At 28.5% G+C, this 21,704-nt stretch overlaps 1 protein-coding gene across 1 annotated transcript in view; it reads right to left on the reverse strand.

The window, feature by feature from the left end:
- The window catches only part of LOC142328146 (uncharacterized), a 646,852-nt gene that overhangs the window by 20,861 nt on the left and 604,287 nt on the right, over window positions 1-21,704 (reverse strand). The window contains exon 10 of the mRNA XM_075371689.1: window positions 17,704-17,856. Within this exon, the coding sequence (XP_075227804.1) occupies window positions 17,704-17,856 (153 nt within the window). The remainder of the gene's footprint in view (window positions 1-17,703; window positions 17,857-21,704) is intronic.

The raw sequence follows: 21,704 nt of genomic DNA on the forward strand, positions 1-21,704 counted from the left end.
ATAGTGAACTGATAAAATATTAATACACAATCAAACAAACAATATCCAAAGTCAATGTCAACTTTGAATTTTTAAACAATAATATTAACCAGTTAATTTATCAAATTATATCGTTTACTTCCCCCCCCCCAAAAAAAAAACATTTTCTTTAATAATAATGCATAAAAAATGACACAACTCTTTTGATAAATAATAAAGCTTAAATTATTTTTTAATTAAAAAATAAATTTATCCTAATGAATGAGTTTTGATTCAAAATAAAAACAATAAATTTTAACAGATTTTTTATTTATTTCAACATTCAATAGGTATTTTAATTCACTTTAACTAACAAAACAAATAATTTAACAATCTATAATTAAATAGTACGAATTTATTAGGCATGAAGAGTACAATATATATATATATATATATAATTTAAAAATATATACTATATATATTTATGGGTATAATTGCTTAGGATACTTAATTTTATTGTATTCATTTTAAATACACGAAAATGTTATAAAAAATGTTTTGAAAGGAATAATGAGAAAGCTGATAAAAAAGTTGTAATACTTTCCTGGCGTTTATTTAAATTTTATATAGTGAAAAAATTATGATACAAAAAAAATTACCTAAATTTCTTTTTTGGGTTAGGATTAATTTATGAAGTTTTATTAGAAAATTATTATTATTATATGTTTAAACAAAAAAAAAGATTCGTATTTATTTCTGCTCTCCCACCTCCAAAGCCACCAACCAAAAATTTGATTTTTGTACATTTGCTATGTTAAATGTAAAAAAATTTAAAAAAAATCCACTGAAAAAAAAAAAAAAATTTTTGGCGGTATGAAGTGAATTATGATGAAATTCTATTGTAACATTATTATTTAAAGAATTTTTTTAACCTTTTTTAGTTAAAAAAGGTTTAAAAAATTAAAAAAATCAATATTTTTAAACTTTTATCGGCTCCCCACCCACAATATTGCCCTAAGATACTTTTTTTGGCCACTCACACTTACTACTATGGCTAGGAAAACATAAAAAAATTCGGTTAAAAAATATGCAATAAATCAATAGCCAACGTTTTTAGATTTTTAAGCAAGTGGGAATTTTGGTGCAAAATCTTTTTAAAATGATAAGCACGCACTGAACTTTATAACAGTTTTATTATAACCTCACAATTTGAGAAAACAGTCCCCAAAAAACTATCTTTTCCATCCTCTGGAAATATTAACCTCCCAAATTTTACCAAAAAATTGCCCCATATACACGAATCTCTGTATAAAATTTCATCAAAATTGTTTTATCTCGTAAAAATTTATTGAACATCAAACATGCCAACGCACGTACAAAGTACGTACGAACATTAATCCCCACCTGTTTTTTGGGATCTCTGGGTCATGAAACGTCGAGAATTAAAAAAAAACCCATACCATATTTTTTGACTGATTACCATCCTTTCCTTCTTATAGCTCTGCTCTAGAGTTATGGAAAAGCATCATAGCTGGAAACTATGATTTCCTAGCAATGAAGCCAGGAAGTAAAAAAAAATTAACAAATATTATAAATCATATAACCTATTACTACATAATTATCATTTTATTTTATCGTTTTTTTCTGTTAATGACCTTAGAAATGGAAAATACAGCTGCTATTCTAATAAAATACTCTAATAATACTCTTCTAATAAAATCAAGAATAAAAAAGAGGTTTTAAATAGGTGATAAATAAGAAACTCAATTATAAATTAAAATGACGAGACGAAGTAGACAAGAAGGGGCCCAGAAAAGGTAAAATAAAATAGAATAATTAAGATGTTGTCAAATATAAAAAAAAAATTATATTAAAAAAATATAATAGTAATAGTATTTTATTTTCCAAGCAACAACAAAAAAACTATTAATAGCCAATTGCAGTATTAGAAGAATTTGTAGCGTATGAAAAATACCAAACCCGGCCAGGATTCGAATCTAGAACCTTATAGATGGAAAGCAAAGACGTTACCTCTCCAAGTCTGTGGCAAGAGATAACTAATGAATTTGTATATTTCAATCTGTACTTAAAATTTACAAATTGTTACTTTTTAATTTTAAATAAAAAGATTTATTTTTAGTAATATTGGATCTTTTTCAAGAACGTAGCAAGCAAAAAAATTTACATAAATGAAAATTTTTAAAACTGTACTTGCAAATTTTTATACAATGCGTTCGGTACCTACAATATCATGACAGGCATTTTTTAAATTACTAATTCTTTTTTTTAAACAGAATCTTTGACCTTCAATTAATTTATATACTTAAAAAGAGTATAATAATTTTTTTCTATTATCTAACTAAACGTGACATATATAAAAAAAAAACCCAGATAAAGTCGTATGATACGATAAGAATGAACAAATAACAAAAAAAAAAAAAAAAAAAAAAAATTAACGCCACTGATAAATATATGTATATATATATATATAAGAATACAATATTTTTAGCGATTTATATCAAACGAAAAAATATTATATTAAATAAACTACTACTAAAAAGCAGCCTACATAAACTAGCAATTGAAGATTATTCTTAATTTCCTGTAAGTTATTTTCTATTTTAAAAATAAGGGATTTTTTTACACGTTCTGTATCACAGTATGTGTAGCCTTCGTACTCTATTGTAGTAACGGGTGATGATTCAAAAAGAACTTCACAAATTTAAAATCATATAAAAATTTACTTAGATAACTTACAGATTTGATTGAGGTGTCATGTCATAGCAAACCACATCAAGTTTTGAATCACATAGTTCAATAGTACCGAATTCGGCTACCAGCACTGTCACCAGTGTTGTTAAAAATGGATACATTTACTTGTGCTGAACGTGCTTGCTATGTGTTTTGGTTTCACGATTTGCGTTTATCAACTCCAGTTCAACGTAATTTTCATAGACAGTACGGTAGGAACCTCCTAGTATGCGTACAATTTACTCCTGGCAGCAAACCTTCGTTGAGACGGATTATTCTGTTAAATATACAAAATCACCAGGGCATCCACGCGTCCCTGAAGCTGCTGTGAAACAACTCAGAGAAAACTTTGCGCGTAGTCCAAAGAAATCAACTCGACATGTGTCATGTGAGACTGACATACCACAAACGAATGTTGGCGCGTATTACGTAAACGATTGCACTTGAAGCCGTACAAACTAACCGTGGTTCAACACATTACAGATGACAAAGTTGTTCGGCTGCAGTTTTATGTGGAAATTATGGATAGGACTGCATACAACGATACATTTTTAAACAATGTAATTAATTTTTAGTGATGAGTCAACGTTTAACATCAGTGGCAAATTAAACACCCATAACTGCCAAATACGGGGTAGCGAAAGCCCTCGTGAAACTTTCCACCACATTCGTAATAGCCCTAAGGTCAATTTTTTGCGCCCTAATACAACAGAGATTGTACGGCCCGTTTTTCTTCCAGGAGACAACCGTAAATGTATCATTTATCTGGACGTACTTCGAAATTTTCCATTTTCTCAGTTAGACAATGACGACCAAGATGGACGCCATTACTATCAGCAACACTGGGCACCATCTCACTGGCGCCAAGAAGGCTAAGATTTTTTGATAATCGATTCCCAGGTCGGTGAATTGGTCATGAATTGCTTGACCAACTCACTCCCCAGATTTGACTCCGCTAAAGATCGCCTTTGTCTGCTGATCCTGTTGAGCTAAGACTTCGAATTACCGCTACAGCTGCAGAGGTAACGCCTGACTTGCTGGGTACAGTCTGGAATAAAATCGACTTCAGGTGGGATGTATGTCGCATTAAAAATGGAATCCATATCGCTCCAAAGGGAATGAAAATTGACAAACTTGATGTGTTGTTCTATTAAATAAGACCTCTGCCGAATCTGTAAGTTATCTCAATAGATTTTTATATGCTTCTAAATTTGTAAAGTTGTTCTTGAATAATCCGGTATTTTAAGAAGGTACTTCAACTTTAATTCTAGAAAGACCGACAACGAATAATGAATTAAAATTATATCAGTGATCTTTAAACGATCAAATTTGTTTAATTTAAATAATGATAAAAAGTCACAAAAGAATAAAGTATTAAAAAGAATTATAATTCGCTTTTTGAACGATTTAAAAAAAAGCTTTTCAAAACATACTTGTCAATAAATTTATCAATGTAAACCAATAATTTTAGTCGTAATTACATAACGATTACAACTGTAATAATCAAGATAATAATAGTAATAAAGAGAAGTATTGCATTTATTGATAATATTAGAAAAATAAATGTAAAACTTAAGTGTAATTTATCGATAAATTGAATAGCATTTAAAGTATATCTAATAAGGTCTTACATTAAGCGTACGTGATTCAACACATATACAATCAAATTAATGTATTTAATTATATCAATAATAATAATAATAATAATAAAAATGTAAGACTAAATTAAATCACAGAGTGTCCCATACGTTTTCATGAATAAGAAACATAAACATTTTATTTATTAAGATAAGCATAACTCCTGCTTGTACTGGCGTTGGTGATACTTCCATCGAGATGATTTATATTGTATCTTTTCCTGGTACATCATGGCCTTCATAAAAGAAAACTGTTTCTTTTTCCTATGTGTAGAAACTTAAGGGATTACGTGTTCTTCAGCAATGAAGGACACGTATCGAAATGTGTTTTCAAAACAACGGTAGTTATGTAGAGCGTATTATATAAATAAAACATTTTCATAAAAAAAAATGTTTATTTTTCTATGAGCGCTGTATTATTTTGTAAATACAAAAAAAAATCCCTTTCGGCCCACCGGAAGGCTGAGGTAGATTTCACCGTAGATTTAAGTAGGGGATAAAAAAGATTTCCACCTTAAAGTTAAGAAAAACTTCAAATTTACTCAATACGACAATGGCTGCATGTGAAAAAAGTTTCACATGTTTAGCATACGACAAGCCCCATCTTCTTACAATTCCAGCAAAATTTTGGTCATCACTTGCCGTGACGGTTGGTCATATCAAAAGTTATTTGAGACAAAAGTTTAAGGTAATGTTTAAAGGACTAACGACCACTTTAAACCGATTCGATGCTGTGCTTATTAAGGGATGTACGATTTTTTTGTCTTGAAACACCCATTTTCTTCACCCCCTGAGTCAATGGTTGGTGATATAAAAAGACTTCATTTTGATTAGTTTTAGGCCCTTACCCAAAGAATAGTAGGAACTTTAAACGAATTCGATATTTTACTTAATAAGAAAGTTAGATATTTTGTTTTTTCGAAAATGCCCCCCCCCCCCATTTCCACCCCTATGGTCCGATTTTGCCCATTAACGAACTCGACCAAGATTTAGCGTCGATATATTTTATGTATCAATTTGAAAGTGATTGGCGCAAAATTACGACAGTTATCGTGTCTATAAGAAAGTAAAATATATATATATATATATATATATATATATATATATATAAACTTTTAAACTGATGGTGGTTTTAGGATCTGAGGGATGTGAAACGTGAAGATTCGTCGAAATTTTCCGGAAGTCGAATTACAGTACCCATTACAATAGGCAGCTTTCGTAATGAAATCTACCTAAAAGGAAAAGTTAGCTCAAATTATATTAAAATATAATAGGATAAATATAAAAGAATTTTGATATCAATGTTCTTAACTATGCATTTTAACACTTACATAACAATCTATATATAAATTTAAATTGCTATTTACCTCGTTTTTTACAATAATGCAACCATTTTTTAAAATAAAAAAATAAATAACTAGAATGAAATTTAACCAATGTAGATCGTTTCATATAGCAACAATACTTACCAATATTTTTTCAGAAAACTGAAATTTGCCGGAATTATAACTGTTGTCTTAATCAGATGTAGAAATTAAAAAAACAAATCCATAAAAGACTTAATAAAATGGAGGTTTTTGGAATATAACATTTTATTCTATATATTGTTTTTTATTATATTCTTAAAAATTATTACATTTTTTATTTTATAGGGAATATGAGAAAACGTATCAATAAATTGATGACTATGAAGAGTATGATACGGTCTTCTACTGAAGTTTGAAATTTTTAAACATCTTTAGATGTTTAAAAATGTTATATCATTTAAATGTTTAAATTTATTGTTTAATACTGGCGCTAGATTTTAATCTAGCGCCAGTATTAAACAATAAATTTAAAACGGAAAAAACATGAAGGTTTAATTTAATATTATATATAATTAATATCTTATGTAATTTAATTAATATCTATTAGTTCATTGATTTTGTATATTATTTAAAAAAGAAAGATAATTTTAAAGAAAAATACTGAATGTTGATGTAATATTTTATCACGAATTATTATAATAAAATGATAATTAAAACAATAACCGAAAACAATAAAAAAAAAGTAGCTCTCTGTTAATTTAAACTTAACAGCAACGGAGATGATAATTTAATTGCAAAATAAGATTGAAGAACAGCAAATCACCGACCAATAAACAGATAGCATATTGTAAAATTGGTTAAAAGATGACCTTGGATTGGTCAGTGTCTTGAAATTAAGCTTACAGTACATGTCATTGCTCCTAATGCCAACAGATGGCGTTGGCGAACACGCAAAACTTTTCTCCTTTTTGCCAATCTACACCGCCCTCCTCCGTCCATCCTCCCAACGTACATTACAAAAGCTTTTAACTTGCGCGCCTAATCATGGCCCCACGAATAATATAATCGCTCGTCGAATGAATTGGACAATAAAGAAATAATACGCAGATATCATACCACCCTAGGCAACAAGGAAGTTCTTCTACTGTTATAAGTTAACTAACAATTCCTGTTTTATAATGACATAATAGTGTATAAAAACTTCACGTAAGTTCTTTCTTTTTGTTTATTAAAGCGTATAATTATATATATATATATATATATATATATATATATATATATATATATATATATATATATATATATTATGGAGCGGTGAGGAAGAATTACATTTACATAATGTTTTTACATACAAGTCTACAAGTATTATAGTTAATAAAATTATACAATTATGTAGTCAAAATTAATATACGCATTTGCACGCGAAACAGCAGTCAACACTTATTAACATTTGTCTGAAAAAATAAACGAAGCCACTCAAAAGATTTAACTAAATATAATACTATTTATTTAGTACAGTACTGTACTGAATATTTATATATGCAGCTGTATATGTATACTCGTTTTCATAAAACATTTTTGAATATTGCTTAACATTGTATCAATTTACTAATTTAAATAAAATGGTGATATTTAGTAGGCATATTCTAGAAATGTTTAAAATTGTATTACAGTTCATAGAACGTTGAAAAGTAGATAGACTGATATATTTGGAACTTATGGAAGAATAAAAAAAAAAGAACCAGACTGGTTTTAAATAACCTATACAGAATCAGAATAATAATCCAGGATTAGATCGTTTAGAACCGTCAACGATTGCCTAACTTAAAACGTTTATCTGTGATATCATTTATTACAAAATAAAAAAGATTACATGTCAGGATTGGTTTTTCCTGAATATTATTTCTAATAAAGACGCTAAAAAAGTTTTAAAAAAATTCTACGAAAAAATCATTTAAAAGTACGGGGTATTTAACCGATTAAACTTTAAGTATATAGATAACCATTACTTAGCGGATAAGTATTAATTACTATTATTACTATCATCGCTGCATTTTTTAGCTTTCTCCTTAAGCACTCCTGAACGCCATCGATCGATTTCGATCATTTACATCCATCCTCCTTCAACAAGTTTCGTTACGTCATGGAATCCAAAATGTCTCCATCCACCTTCTTCGGTGTCTTCCATGGTTTCTTCGCCACCACGATCAAGAGAAATAGAGGATTCTTGAAAAGGCATACGCCGTAGATAGCCGTAACACGTCATCTTTGTCTTATATATTTTCCATCAGTGGATTCCTCCTATTGACCTTCTTCTAATCTCCTCATTTCTAACGCTATTAATTTGTTTGAAGCCGAAACAACATCTCCAGAAATCCATCTCCATTAATTCGAGCCTTTTTCTTAGTTTGTTGCTGATGTTTCACAACTATATAGGGAAATATTGAAATGAAAGATGAAAATAGTCACAACTTAGTAGAACAAGAATTCTTGTCTCGGAACGTAAAATGAATAATCATAGTTATTTTCCTTCAGTTTCTAACCTTATTTAGGAAATCCCTATATCTTGATGTTTCTCAAGTAAGAGCGATACCTAAATATTGAAATTTTTATAGCTTTTATAAATCCAACCGATATTTGGTTTAAGAATAAAAGAAAGAAGATTAATAAATAATTAAAGAAAATTTTTATCGATACGTATACTCATAACGATCGTACGTCTATTCCGTACGTTATAATAATATATCAATTAAGAGATCACATTAGCTGAAAATGGTAGATCGATGGTGAGACATTAAGTAGTATCGAGTAGTATTTTAACGAATTTTAAATAAAAAAGTGTAACATTTTTTCTACATTATTCACTGGCATTGTTGAGAACACACTGTCGATCATGCTGATGCAAATTATATGAAAACTGATAGAAATATAAATTAACACTAAAAATTTGTTTAATGAAAAAAATGATTTTTTTTTTCAAAATTAAACATCCGAAAAATAATAAAAAGAATTCACAAAAAATAAAAAAATATTACGCACGACTGCATGTAAACAGTATAAAAATATATTATTATATTTATGTTGATGTTAAAACAGAACAAAATATTAATATCAAAATATAAAAATATACATCAAAAACTTGTCATGGCCGTTTACAAAATTTCAAATCACAAATTTCCTTCAAATTACAGTTTCAAATGAATAAAAAAAAGAGAGGGCTAAAATAAGAATATAAAAAAAATTACAATAAATGTATATAAAATTTAAAAGAAATACTACAGTTTAAAGTAATTTTAAACGTTTAAGGAAACATTAGAAACTAATTGGAAAATTTGAAACATTTCTTTTTGGTTGTTATATTAAGTCAAAGGATATCAAACTACGACAACGGCCTCTGTTGAACATTATACTGCATACTGTTAACTGACATATCAAATTAAGCGCCCGCCGTGGGAAGCTATCAATAGATTGATAAGTGCCTACTTGACGTTTATCAAGCAAGTAATCAGAAGCAGTAAACGTCTAGAATCTTGATCAAAGCATTATGGGAACGTATCAAGATTTAGCGATGGTAAGCGACAAGCTGTCCCTCTTGTTAATAACTGAATTACGATTAATTCATGAAAATTAAAGAGAATAAAACTAGAGTAAATTTCATTAACTAGATTTTTTAAGTTACTAAATCTATTGTTTAGACTCAAAAATACAATATTCATTACCGTATTATAGTAATTTACTACATCTTTATTTTAAAATGATATTATATATATATATATATATATATATATATATATATATATATATATATATATATATATATATATATAAAACAAATAAAATAAAACAAAAACAAAAATCATAATAATTTCTCACGAGGAACGGAAGTTAGTGTTTTTTTATATGTTTAAAAAGTTTTATACTTATAAAAAAAATATTAAAGAAACTAACAACGTAACCGGTCGATGATATGGAAATAGCTTCCTTAATTAGTAACTACTTCAAAATTTTAAGGTCATGCGAGTTTTCCCATACATACAAACATACCTAAGTATAAGTAGTAGTAGGTTAATATACCTTAGTTAAAAAAAATAATAATAAATTAAAAAAATAAAGGGATTTTAACCATACACAAAAAAAATATCCTTGAGTTCACAACCTTGAAAGATAAAAAAAAGATAATAATTATGACGCACTGGGAAATGAAGATACACAACAAAATTTCAATAAAAATTTCTCGAAGAAATATTGCTTTAAAATACATTTTAAGAGATGTTTTCATTTCATACGTTACGGTAAAACTAAAGTTCTCAAACTTGATTCTTGTAGGTACTAAAACTGCTTACTAGCAACGATTAGAAATGAAACTGACATTTAATTACACCTATTCAGCGATCATTTTTACATCAATTACACATATTTAGCTTAGGATATTACCTGTTAAACGAATAATTACAATAAAAATCTAGGAAATTTTCAGGTGACATCTTTTCTCTTCTCATCACAGTAAGGGTACGGAAGAAGCGAAGAGCCAAAGTATTGTATATTCCCGTAAATATATATAAACTGGGTGTACAAAAATGAATATCGGGGCTTTAAAGCTACCTAATTCCTCTAACTTTGATTTGTAAGAGTAATTCCTACTATGTTTCCCTGAAAGTATTCAATTAGAGCACGCGGCACACATCCAATCGGTAGAAGAGTTCATCTATTCAATTTCACAATCAAAATGGGGATCAGATCAAGTGATCTGCAAATTAACTCTGTTATCGAGTCCAAGTCGACCGATCACGGTCGGGCGAAACGTCATTCAAACAATCCGGTACACAGTTAAACCAGCGAGGAGGAACACCGCTTTTTGCCAAATAAAATTCTCTGGTCCATCTTGCAGTTGATAAAAGAACATGTAAACAGTAAATCCAAATAAATAGTTTCTATTACGCTTGCTTTAGTGAAAATAAAAACGGCCTGTAAACTTACTGTCGAGATATCATTTACCGGCATCGATAGTTCACATCAGTCCTTCCTAACAGTTTTTTTTTTAGGACTACGAAGGAAAACTCCCTGATACGGTCAACACTTTTTTCAGACACCTTCCTTCATCCCGCACTCTTCTCTTTACAGAGATATTCAATCGTTTCAAGGTGATTAAGTCATCGATGAATGTTATTTGGAGGATCTCAGTTTAATTTTTCTACTGTTCGCATGTTGAACTGTAATTACAGATTCAATCTTATCAAACTACAAAATACAGAAAGTTTTCTGTTGAGGAATTGCCATTTTTGCTAAGGGCGCTGTTAGGGCGAAAGATAAGGAATCGACCTACGGTCATGCCGGCAACTAAAAATATCGGTTTTGCTCTTTGATTCTAGCCTAAAACCAACACTGTATATTTCTTGGATAATATAACAAATTAAAATCCCGAAATTCTTTTTGCACCCCGGAACCGATACTCATTGTAGGATAAATCTCTATACCGTAACTCGCTAAAGAATAATTCACAAGCTTGTAAGAACGCTTCACGGGTCTACCATGAAAGCTTCTCTTCACCGTTAATCCAGCGAGCAATTATCTTAATTCACTGTGATAATATTTTTAAAATAGTCTGAAATTAAACTTATGCAGTCTTACTGAGAAAGAAAAATGTTATTCAGAGATCTATCACAACGTATTTTTAAATCGACTAAAAAACTGGACTGTTTCTTGATATACTATCAAGGACTGTTTCTTGATAAACTGTTCTGTTAGTGGCATTAAATTAAATACTTCCGCACTTTTTTGCATGACAGAAAAACTAAATACTTTTTTCTGTGACAGGCAATTGTATTTCAAAGAAAAGGATAAATAAAATTATCAAATTTTCCCCGATTTAAAAAGAAGAAAACAGATAAAAGGTAGAATATTTAATAGGCGGGTTGACTGAAGTATTATCAATTAAATTAAAATGTTTTTCACATATATAAGCTGTGTTGGAACCAACGAAATATAAATTAAAAGTGTAGTCATTTTAATACCCGAATTATGTACTATCACAATATATTTCGAATAAAACAAAGAATGTGTGAATATAATCTAACTTTTATGTTACTCCAAGAAATTATATTATTAATTAATCAATCGAATATCAGGGAAAGATTCTAAAAATTTCTGAAAAGAATAATTTCCAAAGTATATTTATTTTATGTACCACTAATAATTTCATAATTCAAATACTGTTTTTATTTTAATATTAATTTTAAAGAAAAACCCACTCTAGTAAATTAATACGTTATTATCATAATGTTTTAACAATATTTAAAAAAGTGACAATGATTAAATTTGTATGTTTAATTTTATAAATATAAACGTATTACTAAATTAGAGCCAATAGATTCAAACTGTACCTTTTAAGTGACGTTTGCGCATTGATCGTCCGTAATAGAAAGTATTGCTATTTTTTCCTTACGTTTTAATAAAAAAATATTCTATAATAAGAGATAATGGACGACTAAAACAATATTCATGAAGTATAATAAAACCGTGTTATAAATTTAACACATGCCTAGGAAGGAGGGATCTTTAAATAAAGCTAAATATATTTATTTTATAAAACATTAAAAAAAATCATATAAAATACATTTTAAATTTACTATGAATTTTAATAGTCTTCTTTAAAATCTCAATTAGACATTTAGGCTAAACTTTTTGTCTGTAGAACTTTTTTATCTTTAAACGACGTAACTCAAATAAAAGGTATAAAGTTATAATATAAAAAAACAGAGAACAAAATTACTTAACCTATCTAGAGGGAAAATTTTTAAATATAAAAAATATTCATATTCTAAATAACTATAGAAACAGATATTAAGACTAATATCTTAAAAATTAGGGGAAAATTATAAATTAAATACTTTTAAAAGTAACAATTAAAATTAGGATCGTGTAAGTTTCTTTTTTTTTCATAAATATCTGTAAGTTTATCTGTAAAAAAAAAATGCAGGATAATTATTTTCAATATTATTAATTCATAAACAAAGTAGCAATACTTTATTTATTAGTATATCTAACTGTAAAAAGCTGACAACACAGCTGTAGGACTTCCCCAGTTGTGAGCTGTTTCTGATGCACGGATTGTAGACACATAACTTAATTTAAAACGTTTATCATTTTATTTAAACAAAATATTTTTCCTTTATATAATTCTCGTTTATACAATTCAATGCTTCGAATTATATTTGAATCTCAACCCCTCGAACTTTTAAGTTAAAAATTTTGTATCAATACCCCATATATAGCAGTAATTTGACCAAGTTTGGCCAAAGTCGGTCCAGTAGTTCTGGAGATATAAGGTGATTCAGAGGGCAACACCGAACATACACACGTACATATTAACATCCGGAAAATTTCCACTCGGTTTTTTGGGTTCCTTAGGTGTCAAAACGTTAAGATCGGTGAAAACCGCATATGCTGCCCAAATTGGACCGATTACAATACACTTTTCCTTCTACAACTATAGACAGAAAAGTAAAATTACGTTATTTTTTATTTTTTTAAAATTCATTATTTTTTATCGTTTTATTTTTAAGCACGTCTTTTTTTCTTTAATGAGTTCTGTGAAGAAAAAATCTATTATCTTACGATCTAAAAGATACGACATATTTCATACAGTGTATGAAATATCTCAAAATACAGATATTTCGTAAGGAAATGCAGAAATAAACGTTTTGAATTTTTGTTCTTTCTTTTTATCCATGATTTACTCGTACATTTGGAACATTCCATTTTAGAGAAAAATGAAAAAAAATTATTATAAAATACTAAGTTACACTACACACACTACATTTGAAATATTGAATTCTTACAGATTAACGCTTGTTTCATTCCCTGTATTTACGTAAATTACAACTGAATTTTTCTTTATAAATCAGTAGAAGTAACTTTTATATTTTAGATACGTTTGTAAATAGAATAATTAATGACAAAATAAAATTAGGGACATTTTAATCGCTAGTTTATTGCACTTAAACGTTGAAATTTGGGTCAAAACCTCAGTAATTATAATTCGATAACAAATCGTTTTCAAACGTTAATTTATCATAACCGTTATTTAATTTCACCAGTATAGTATGTTTCGAAAATATTCTTGTTACTTCCAAATAGTCTTTACAAATATAGCTGACCGGTGAAAAACTATTATTATACTCTAAACTACTCTTTAAACTATTAAAAAGTATAAACTCCTCAAACGTTTCTACAGTTATACTTCTTTAGTACAAATGAGTAACACGACAAAAGTATACCGAACGGTGTTCACCTGAATTAGCCATCCTAAAATATCACAGTTATAAAATAATAGATTATCTTATTTTATTAGGGGAGGCGATAAATGTTTTAAAATTTCATCATATATTTAAAAATAACTAATTATATGCATATAATAATTACAATTAATATAATTAAGAGCTAATCTTAAAAACTTATTAAATGTCTAGAATAATCAATTCCATTAATATTATTATTCAATAATTGTTATTAATTACAAATAAAATATTTTTATCAAAATATATATGTATCTTTTTTAACATAATCGAAATTTAAAAACTACGATTGTAAAAAGAAAATTTAAAAAATGTCACGTTCGATTGAAAAATATTTTTAAACGTAACAAAAACAATATGTATGCATGACCTTAAAAAAAAAAATAGAAACGTGTCAGCTAGATGTTAAATGACAATAATAATAAACTATAAATCTTAACGTTACGGTTATACGCAGATCTAATCGATTGTCGTTATACGACCTTTTAATATTTAAACATTTGAACTAAGCAGGAAGAACTTTTAGCAAATAATACAATTTGTGTACCTTTAATTTTTATTATTACAATTGATAACAGTGTATACATATATATATATTTATTTCTTTGTGAGAAGATTATTGAACGCAATCTACAATAATTTTAAAATAGATTTATTATCTTTTACTTTAACATTAAATAAAAAATACTTTTTATTATTGAAATAATATCCCTGAAGAATCAATTACGGGAAATAGTTTTGTATTTCTTCTTCAGTTAATAAAATTTAATAAAGTTATAATAAATTATAAAAGTAAAATAAAATTATAGCAATACATGCAGATACCATATGCATAATAATAATAGTAAATATTACGATCGTGGTAAGATTTACGAAAAATATTTAATCAAAGAGACATAATAATTATCTTATTCTACTTAGATTAGATATTTTTCGTAAATCGTTAAACTGTTACAGAAAATTAAAAAAAACCAGAAAAACGAATTTTTTTCATTTAAAAAAAAAAAAATGCGATGTAACTATTGAAATGATGTTAAATGTCAACTATTAAAAGATATTATTTAAATCAACATACAGAGTTAAGCTTTACGTTACATCAGTGGTTCCCAAACTTTTCCGAGTCGCGGCGCCCTTTTTCAATTAAAATTTTTCCACGGCGCCCTACCCTAAGTAAAAGTATGACTACTCGTAAGTAAGAGATAAAAATAAATAAAACTCGTGCAGGTTCATTATTTTTTTACTTTAGTAACATTGAATTAATAATTATAAATGTCTCGGTTCAATTAATTATGAAGGTTTTACAATATTTCGCGGCATCCCTATGAAGAGGCCGCGGCGCGCATTTTGGGAATGAATCAGTGCGTTACATAAAGAGTAAATATTGAGATGGAAAAATTTTATTTTCCTTAATTGAAAAAGTCGACTAATTACTAACAATTGATAGTACAACAACTGAAAATCAAAATAAAGTTCGAAATAAAAATTTCTGCAACGGATAAACAGTATTTTATGCACTTGATATGAAGGTGGAATTTTTACCGGTCCCAAACGGGTTCAAGAACTTTATGACGTTTTTAATTTTTTTCCCCAATTTGATATGAACTTATGCGAATTCATGAGATATAAACGAGTTTATTGTTTTTGCATGAACATTTTACCGTACGGTATGTAAAATAACTTTCAAAGATATTTTTTTCAATTTAAATAATTTAAAACGTAATATTTTATTCTTCTAAATTTTTTCAATATTAATATGAAATTATTTACTTTAATGTGCTGCTTCCAGGCAATAAATTTAAATTACCTCTTTGAATTTATTGTAATTCGAACATTTTTTAAAGGCACATATTTTTTAACAATTCCAAACCGAAGAACTTTGTATTCATGATTTTTTACTACCAATATTTTATTTATATGTCTGATAACTGTTATTCATACCTTGGGCACACACCACTTCCCTATTTATTTAGAAATTTTGTTTTCAAAAATTTTCATTCGATATGGTTTAAAAAAGAGAACTGTTTTCCGGTTCGGAAAAAATGTCACACACTATTTTTTTCTTATGTACGAGTATATTAAAATAGTGTCTTAGCTTGATAATTTAAAATAACGATCTATTCTTTGCCTTAACATAAAGAAATAAATTAAAATATATATTTTTTATATAAAAAATGGTATATGTAATGTAATAAATAATTCAAAAGGGTTGTTAATATAAATAGGCAGACCTCACAGACTATTAATGGAAATTTATTTTTAACTTTTTTTACTACTTCAGAAAAATAGTATATTTTTTTCCTTTTTAAACTTCAGTAACGATTATAGTTAAATAAATAAAATGGTAATTAAAACAAAAGAATATTGTAATTATAATAATAATAATATACTTGTATATGACTAAATTGACGACGGTTAAAGGTAGTGGGCGGGATGGCAGGCAGGCGTTGAAGAGGTACCGGATACGCGATACATGCTAGTCTATTTCCTTCTGACCTTGGCGCGGCTCTTCAACTCGGCTGTTCCCGGCGCCAACCGTACCCCCCTTTGCGTCACTCTCACTTCTATCACATTCAGCGAACACACTCCCTTATTCTGCTATTTGCGGCAGCGCGCTTCCGGCTAAACTTATTATCAACGTCTGCAATTTTCAATCTACTTTTAGTAACTATGCATAAAGTTTTAACCACCTGCTGAACATTATTATTATTACTATTATAACTATCATTTTTTATAACGCAGAAATATTATTAGAATAATAAAATATAAATCTAATGGAAGGAAACAAAGGAAACAAATTATAATCGATTTCAGTACAGCTAGTTAACAGAGGGAGCAGAACTTCTTTAAATAGAAATCGGCACTAAACTATGCAAATTGAAAGCAAAGTTTAACCTTGTACTTGAATTAGCACATATTTTTTTTTTTAACGATAAACGAGCACTATATTTTACGATCCATTCGATAATATAAAATTAAACCTGAAATGAATTATTGGAATTTACGTCTCGTCTATTGATCGTTTTTATATACGTTGAAAATATTCTGACATTTATCCTTTAATTTAAAAGTATTTTCTTTAGAAAATTATTATCATAATCGGATTACATGAAAAATATATAATTAATGTTTACGCAAACATAACAAATTCATATATTTAAAACGAAATAAAACCTGTTGCTAAGCCACGTAAAGGAAACATATTTCACATAATTATTATTGTAACTAAGCAACGGGTTTTTAATTTTATTTCTATTTGTGTTAAATTTTTATTATAATTATAATTACTATAATTATTTTGTTGTATTATTTATAATTTAAAAATAATTTTCAGAAGAATATTACGTACAGTAAAAGAAAAAATATAGACGAGAAATTTTTCTTTCTAATTCGACCATGACACGCATACGTTGTAACTTAAATACGGACAGGAAAATAGATATAAGTAATGAGTTGGGCTCGCTTTCATGCCGATAAGAACGTTACAATATAACTTGAAACCTCTACTACACTACGAAGTTTATATAAATCATTCTTTCTATACGCGCACGCACAAACGTTGAATTGACATCGCATATTCGACACATACTGTTCAGTAGATAGCATTAACATAAAAAAATTAACTCCTAATTTAAAAGTGCAAAAAACTTTTTAAAGTGTAAAACTACTAAATCAATTTTATAGCTTTACTAACGATAAGAAAACCGTAATACGTAATAAAATAGAGATAAACTAATAGTATTTAAAAATAATACTTACGACTTGTTCGATTATGCGGATGGTTGCTAAAATGTGTGGAATGGTTCCGCGCAACATTTCCCGGTGTGTTAGGTGCTGAAGATGAATAGTAAGGGGCCAAGAAGTGTGGAGGGTAAAGGCCCGGAGAGTCGGGCGATCTTCTGCACGATGTCACTAAATATACCAAAAACAAAACAGAAAATAATCTTATTAATACTACAATCGATTAATAAGTACTGGGTTACTGGGGGTCTTTTTTATTGTTTCTGTTTTAATATAAAAAAAACTATTTTCGTGATATAATTTATTTAAAAATAAACTGCCTTCGTTCATTTAAATGTTATCTTTTTTTTAATTTTTTCTGCTGCTAATCCCTTTTAATAATTAAAAAAATGATATCAAAACAGGTTAAAAAAAAATGGTTAGTTTTTCTAAAATTAAATACAGTTTTTTTTTATAGCACAATCATTTTCAGAGGAATACAAAGAGAATAATCATCAGTATCCTCATATAATGACAACAGAGTAATTGCAAAGCAAGGAGGACACGTATAAATAAAAGAAGACAGTAAAGGATTCATTGCTTAAAAAAAAGAAGAAAACTTCATAATCCTTGGTCCTCCAATACGTCAGCAGGGAAAAGCATTTAAAGAAGTTAACTTTTACTTTCCCAGAAAACAAAAAAAACCGGATGGAAATTTTTCGTATGTTAATGTTCGTATATACGTGGGTGTTCGATATTTGTTTCTAAATCAACCTTATATCTCTAGAACTACTGGACCGATTTTGACTAAACTTGGTCAGATTACTTCTACATATACGGCAATGAAGCCATTAAATTTTCAACTTAAAAGGTCGCTGCTATGTTGTGACGTTACAAGTGAGCGGTAGAATTAAATAAATAAATATCATTTAAAGCGTAAAAGAATAAATCGGTCAGGGTGGGTCTCGAACTCTCGGTCGCGGCTACACTTGTCTGCCGACCAGTCAAGAGAAATTTGTTCTTGGTAAGTTGTGAAGTTACTTTAGTAATTAGTGTCGACCATCGCCGCTAGTACCACTACACCCGCGCGAATTAAATACAATGTGCGCGTGCGCGCGCTTATTAAGTTGTGTGCATAAGCCGTGCATCACAACGGTAGGAATTTCCCGGAACGGGAAAGAAAAACTTTTAGCCGCGTGACGGCCGAGTTTGTCAGCTTTTTTTTTTAAAGAAACGAGAATTACGTATTGTTTAGTTTTAAAAATTAAAAAAACTGACATTTAAATGTCATTTAAAAAAAAAAAATCGATACTAATAATAAAAAAATTGTTAGAGTTTAATCCTGAAGTTTTTTAATAAAAATAACAAAATAATACCGAATTAGAAACGGGTAAAAATATACTATTAATATATAAAAAAGAATTATCTTAAATATTAATCACAAAAAAATACTGTCACACGTAATCTGTGTGGACAGTATTTTTATTTCAAAGCTAGTATTACTTAATGGATTGAATATCTTCGTAACGGAAATTACAGTACGGAAAACCCAACGCTTTAACGGTATGATGTCATAGTATATTACAAAAAAGGAAAAACACTATCATAGCATCTATTTAATACCTTTATTATTATTATCTATAGACTATAGAAAAAGAAAAAACAAATAAACAAGTCCTTATAACAGAGAACCGGTAAGAAAAATAAGGAAATGACCAGAGTAACGTATATTATATTTTAAATAAATTAATTCGACCTTAAGGAAAACCATTCATTTATTAAAAGAAATTTCATTTTATTAATTTAAGATATTTTAAATTAAAAAAAAATTAATTACAATGAAAATACAAATACGAATTGTTATTTTGGTATGACAATTTGAGTTTTGAAATATTAATTTTACTTAATCGTAGTAGAATAATTTAAAATATCCAAGTTAAGATAACATAGAATACACTGTTAACGTTTTAAGTGAACGAAGGCATTATGATTGGATGTACGTACAGCACCCAATACTTTCAAACAAATATAAAAAAATGTATATATAACTAAACATTATTCACAGACAGTTGACAGACATTAATATATACATAATAATTATTTTATATATACACAAGAAATGCCAAGAAGAATAAGGTAATAAAAACGTAAACAATAAATCAACCAACAGGAAAAAACTTTTAGTTTTCAAATATCGATAACTAATACATAAATACAAATATGGATGGAATATATAATAAAAAAATAACAAAATTTAATACTGAATTATAATATACAAATATTCTACAAATAACTTACTTTGAATTATCATTAGATCTTCATCCATATTAATAAATTTATATATATATTTTTTGAAGATCGATTATACAAAGAGGAACAAAAAAGAATTGTTTTTTATCTCAGAAAGAAAAATGTTGATTCTGATAGTATTTTTTCTCCTGAATTCAAATATGATATCGGTTTTCCCCCAACCCGCAAGGTTTCCGAGAAACAGGCATTTATATATTCAAACATTTTAATACTTTCTGCCTTCTTAACTACACAATATTCAAATATCTGACGCACCTAGAAGGTAAGAAATAACGATTTTCTGCTATATTTCGCCTGTGAAGCATCCCTCTTGATGGTCCAACAATAATCGATCAGCATATTAGGATTCCACATGCCTTGATACCAATTTTCCGTAGCTGAAATCTCCTGATGAAAGTATTCTCCGTGCTCATCACTCACTGGGCTAAAATCGTCGTCAATATCAGTGTAATTTTCCGCCTTTCGATTTCCCAAAAAACCCTGAGTAAGATTTTTGATTGCTTGCCAAGCTCCTTGATTTAGTAGTTCCTCAAACTTTTCATCATGCATTAGTGATCGTATTTATGGACCCACAAATAACCCAACTTTAATTTTTGCATTACTAATTTTAGGAAACTTCTGTTTTAAGAACATGAAACCAGAAGCATTGTTCACGGCCTTGACGAAGTTCTTCATTAATCCTAGTCTGATATGTAAGGAGGTAGATAACATTTTTAGGATTACACAATGGGTCATGTTTCACAATTTTCTGTTCAGGAACGAGTGATTCGCGTTTAGGCAATTCTTTTCTAACGAAATGATTTTTTCTGTCCCTACTATACCATTCACATAAAAATCAACAGTGCTTTGTGTGAGCTGCAGACCAAGAATAAGTGTAATTTTACCTTCAAATCACACAAATATTCCATTCATACACAAAATATTGAAGATTTTATAATATTTTTTTAAGTTTTCATATGTTTTTTTCATATTAGCAGAGTGAGCCACAGGTACTGATGGGAATTTATTGCCATTATGCAGAAGCACAGCTTTTAAACTAACTTTAGACGAATCAATAAACAAGCGCCATTCTACTGGGTTATCTTCATTACAAAGTATCTCCATAAGAGAAGAAATATCATTACAAAAGGCTTACATTAAAGAAATAATTTTTAAATTCAGAATGACGATTACGATAAGTACATATATTTGTATTCTTTTGAAGAAGATTCCATCCTTTTAGCCGGGAAGCAAGCATTTCAGACTGCTTTTTGGATAACATTAAATTTCGATCTATGAGATCGTTAAGATTTTTAAATGAGGCTCAGATAAATTGCTTTGTTCAAAAGTTGTATCACCAGAATCTGTTTTTTTCTTCGTTACTTCCATCAGACTCTGAGCTCTCCTTCATCTAATATCACATGTTCTGGAGGCTTTGGTATGGGAAATTCTTCGCAGTGTGGTCTCGTTACAGATTGCAAGTTAGGATACACTACTGTATTTTTTTATTTTGACGTAATCCCTTTAACGTTTAAGTAGAAATAACAGTCAGAATAGTGATCTTTGGGTTCCTTCCAATCCGAGGGATAGCAAATGGCATGTGCAATTTTTCCATGCAGTGAGAAGCCTAGAAGACGATAAACAACAGATATGTGGGGCCCAGGTCCTTGTTTGGTCTCCGAATTTACATCCAAAATAAAGTTCATAACATTTTTTTACTAACGGAGTAAGGTTTCGCCTTTGGGAATTGA

Source organism: Lycorma delicatula, chromosome 7, assembly GCF_047948215.1.
Source record: "Lycorma delicatula isolate Av1 chromosome 7, ASM4794821v1, whole genome shotgun sequence".
NCBI lineage: Eukaryota > Metazoa > Arthropoda > Insecta > Hemiptera > Fulgoridae > Lycorma > Lycorma delicatula.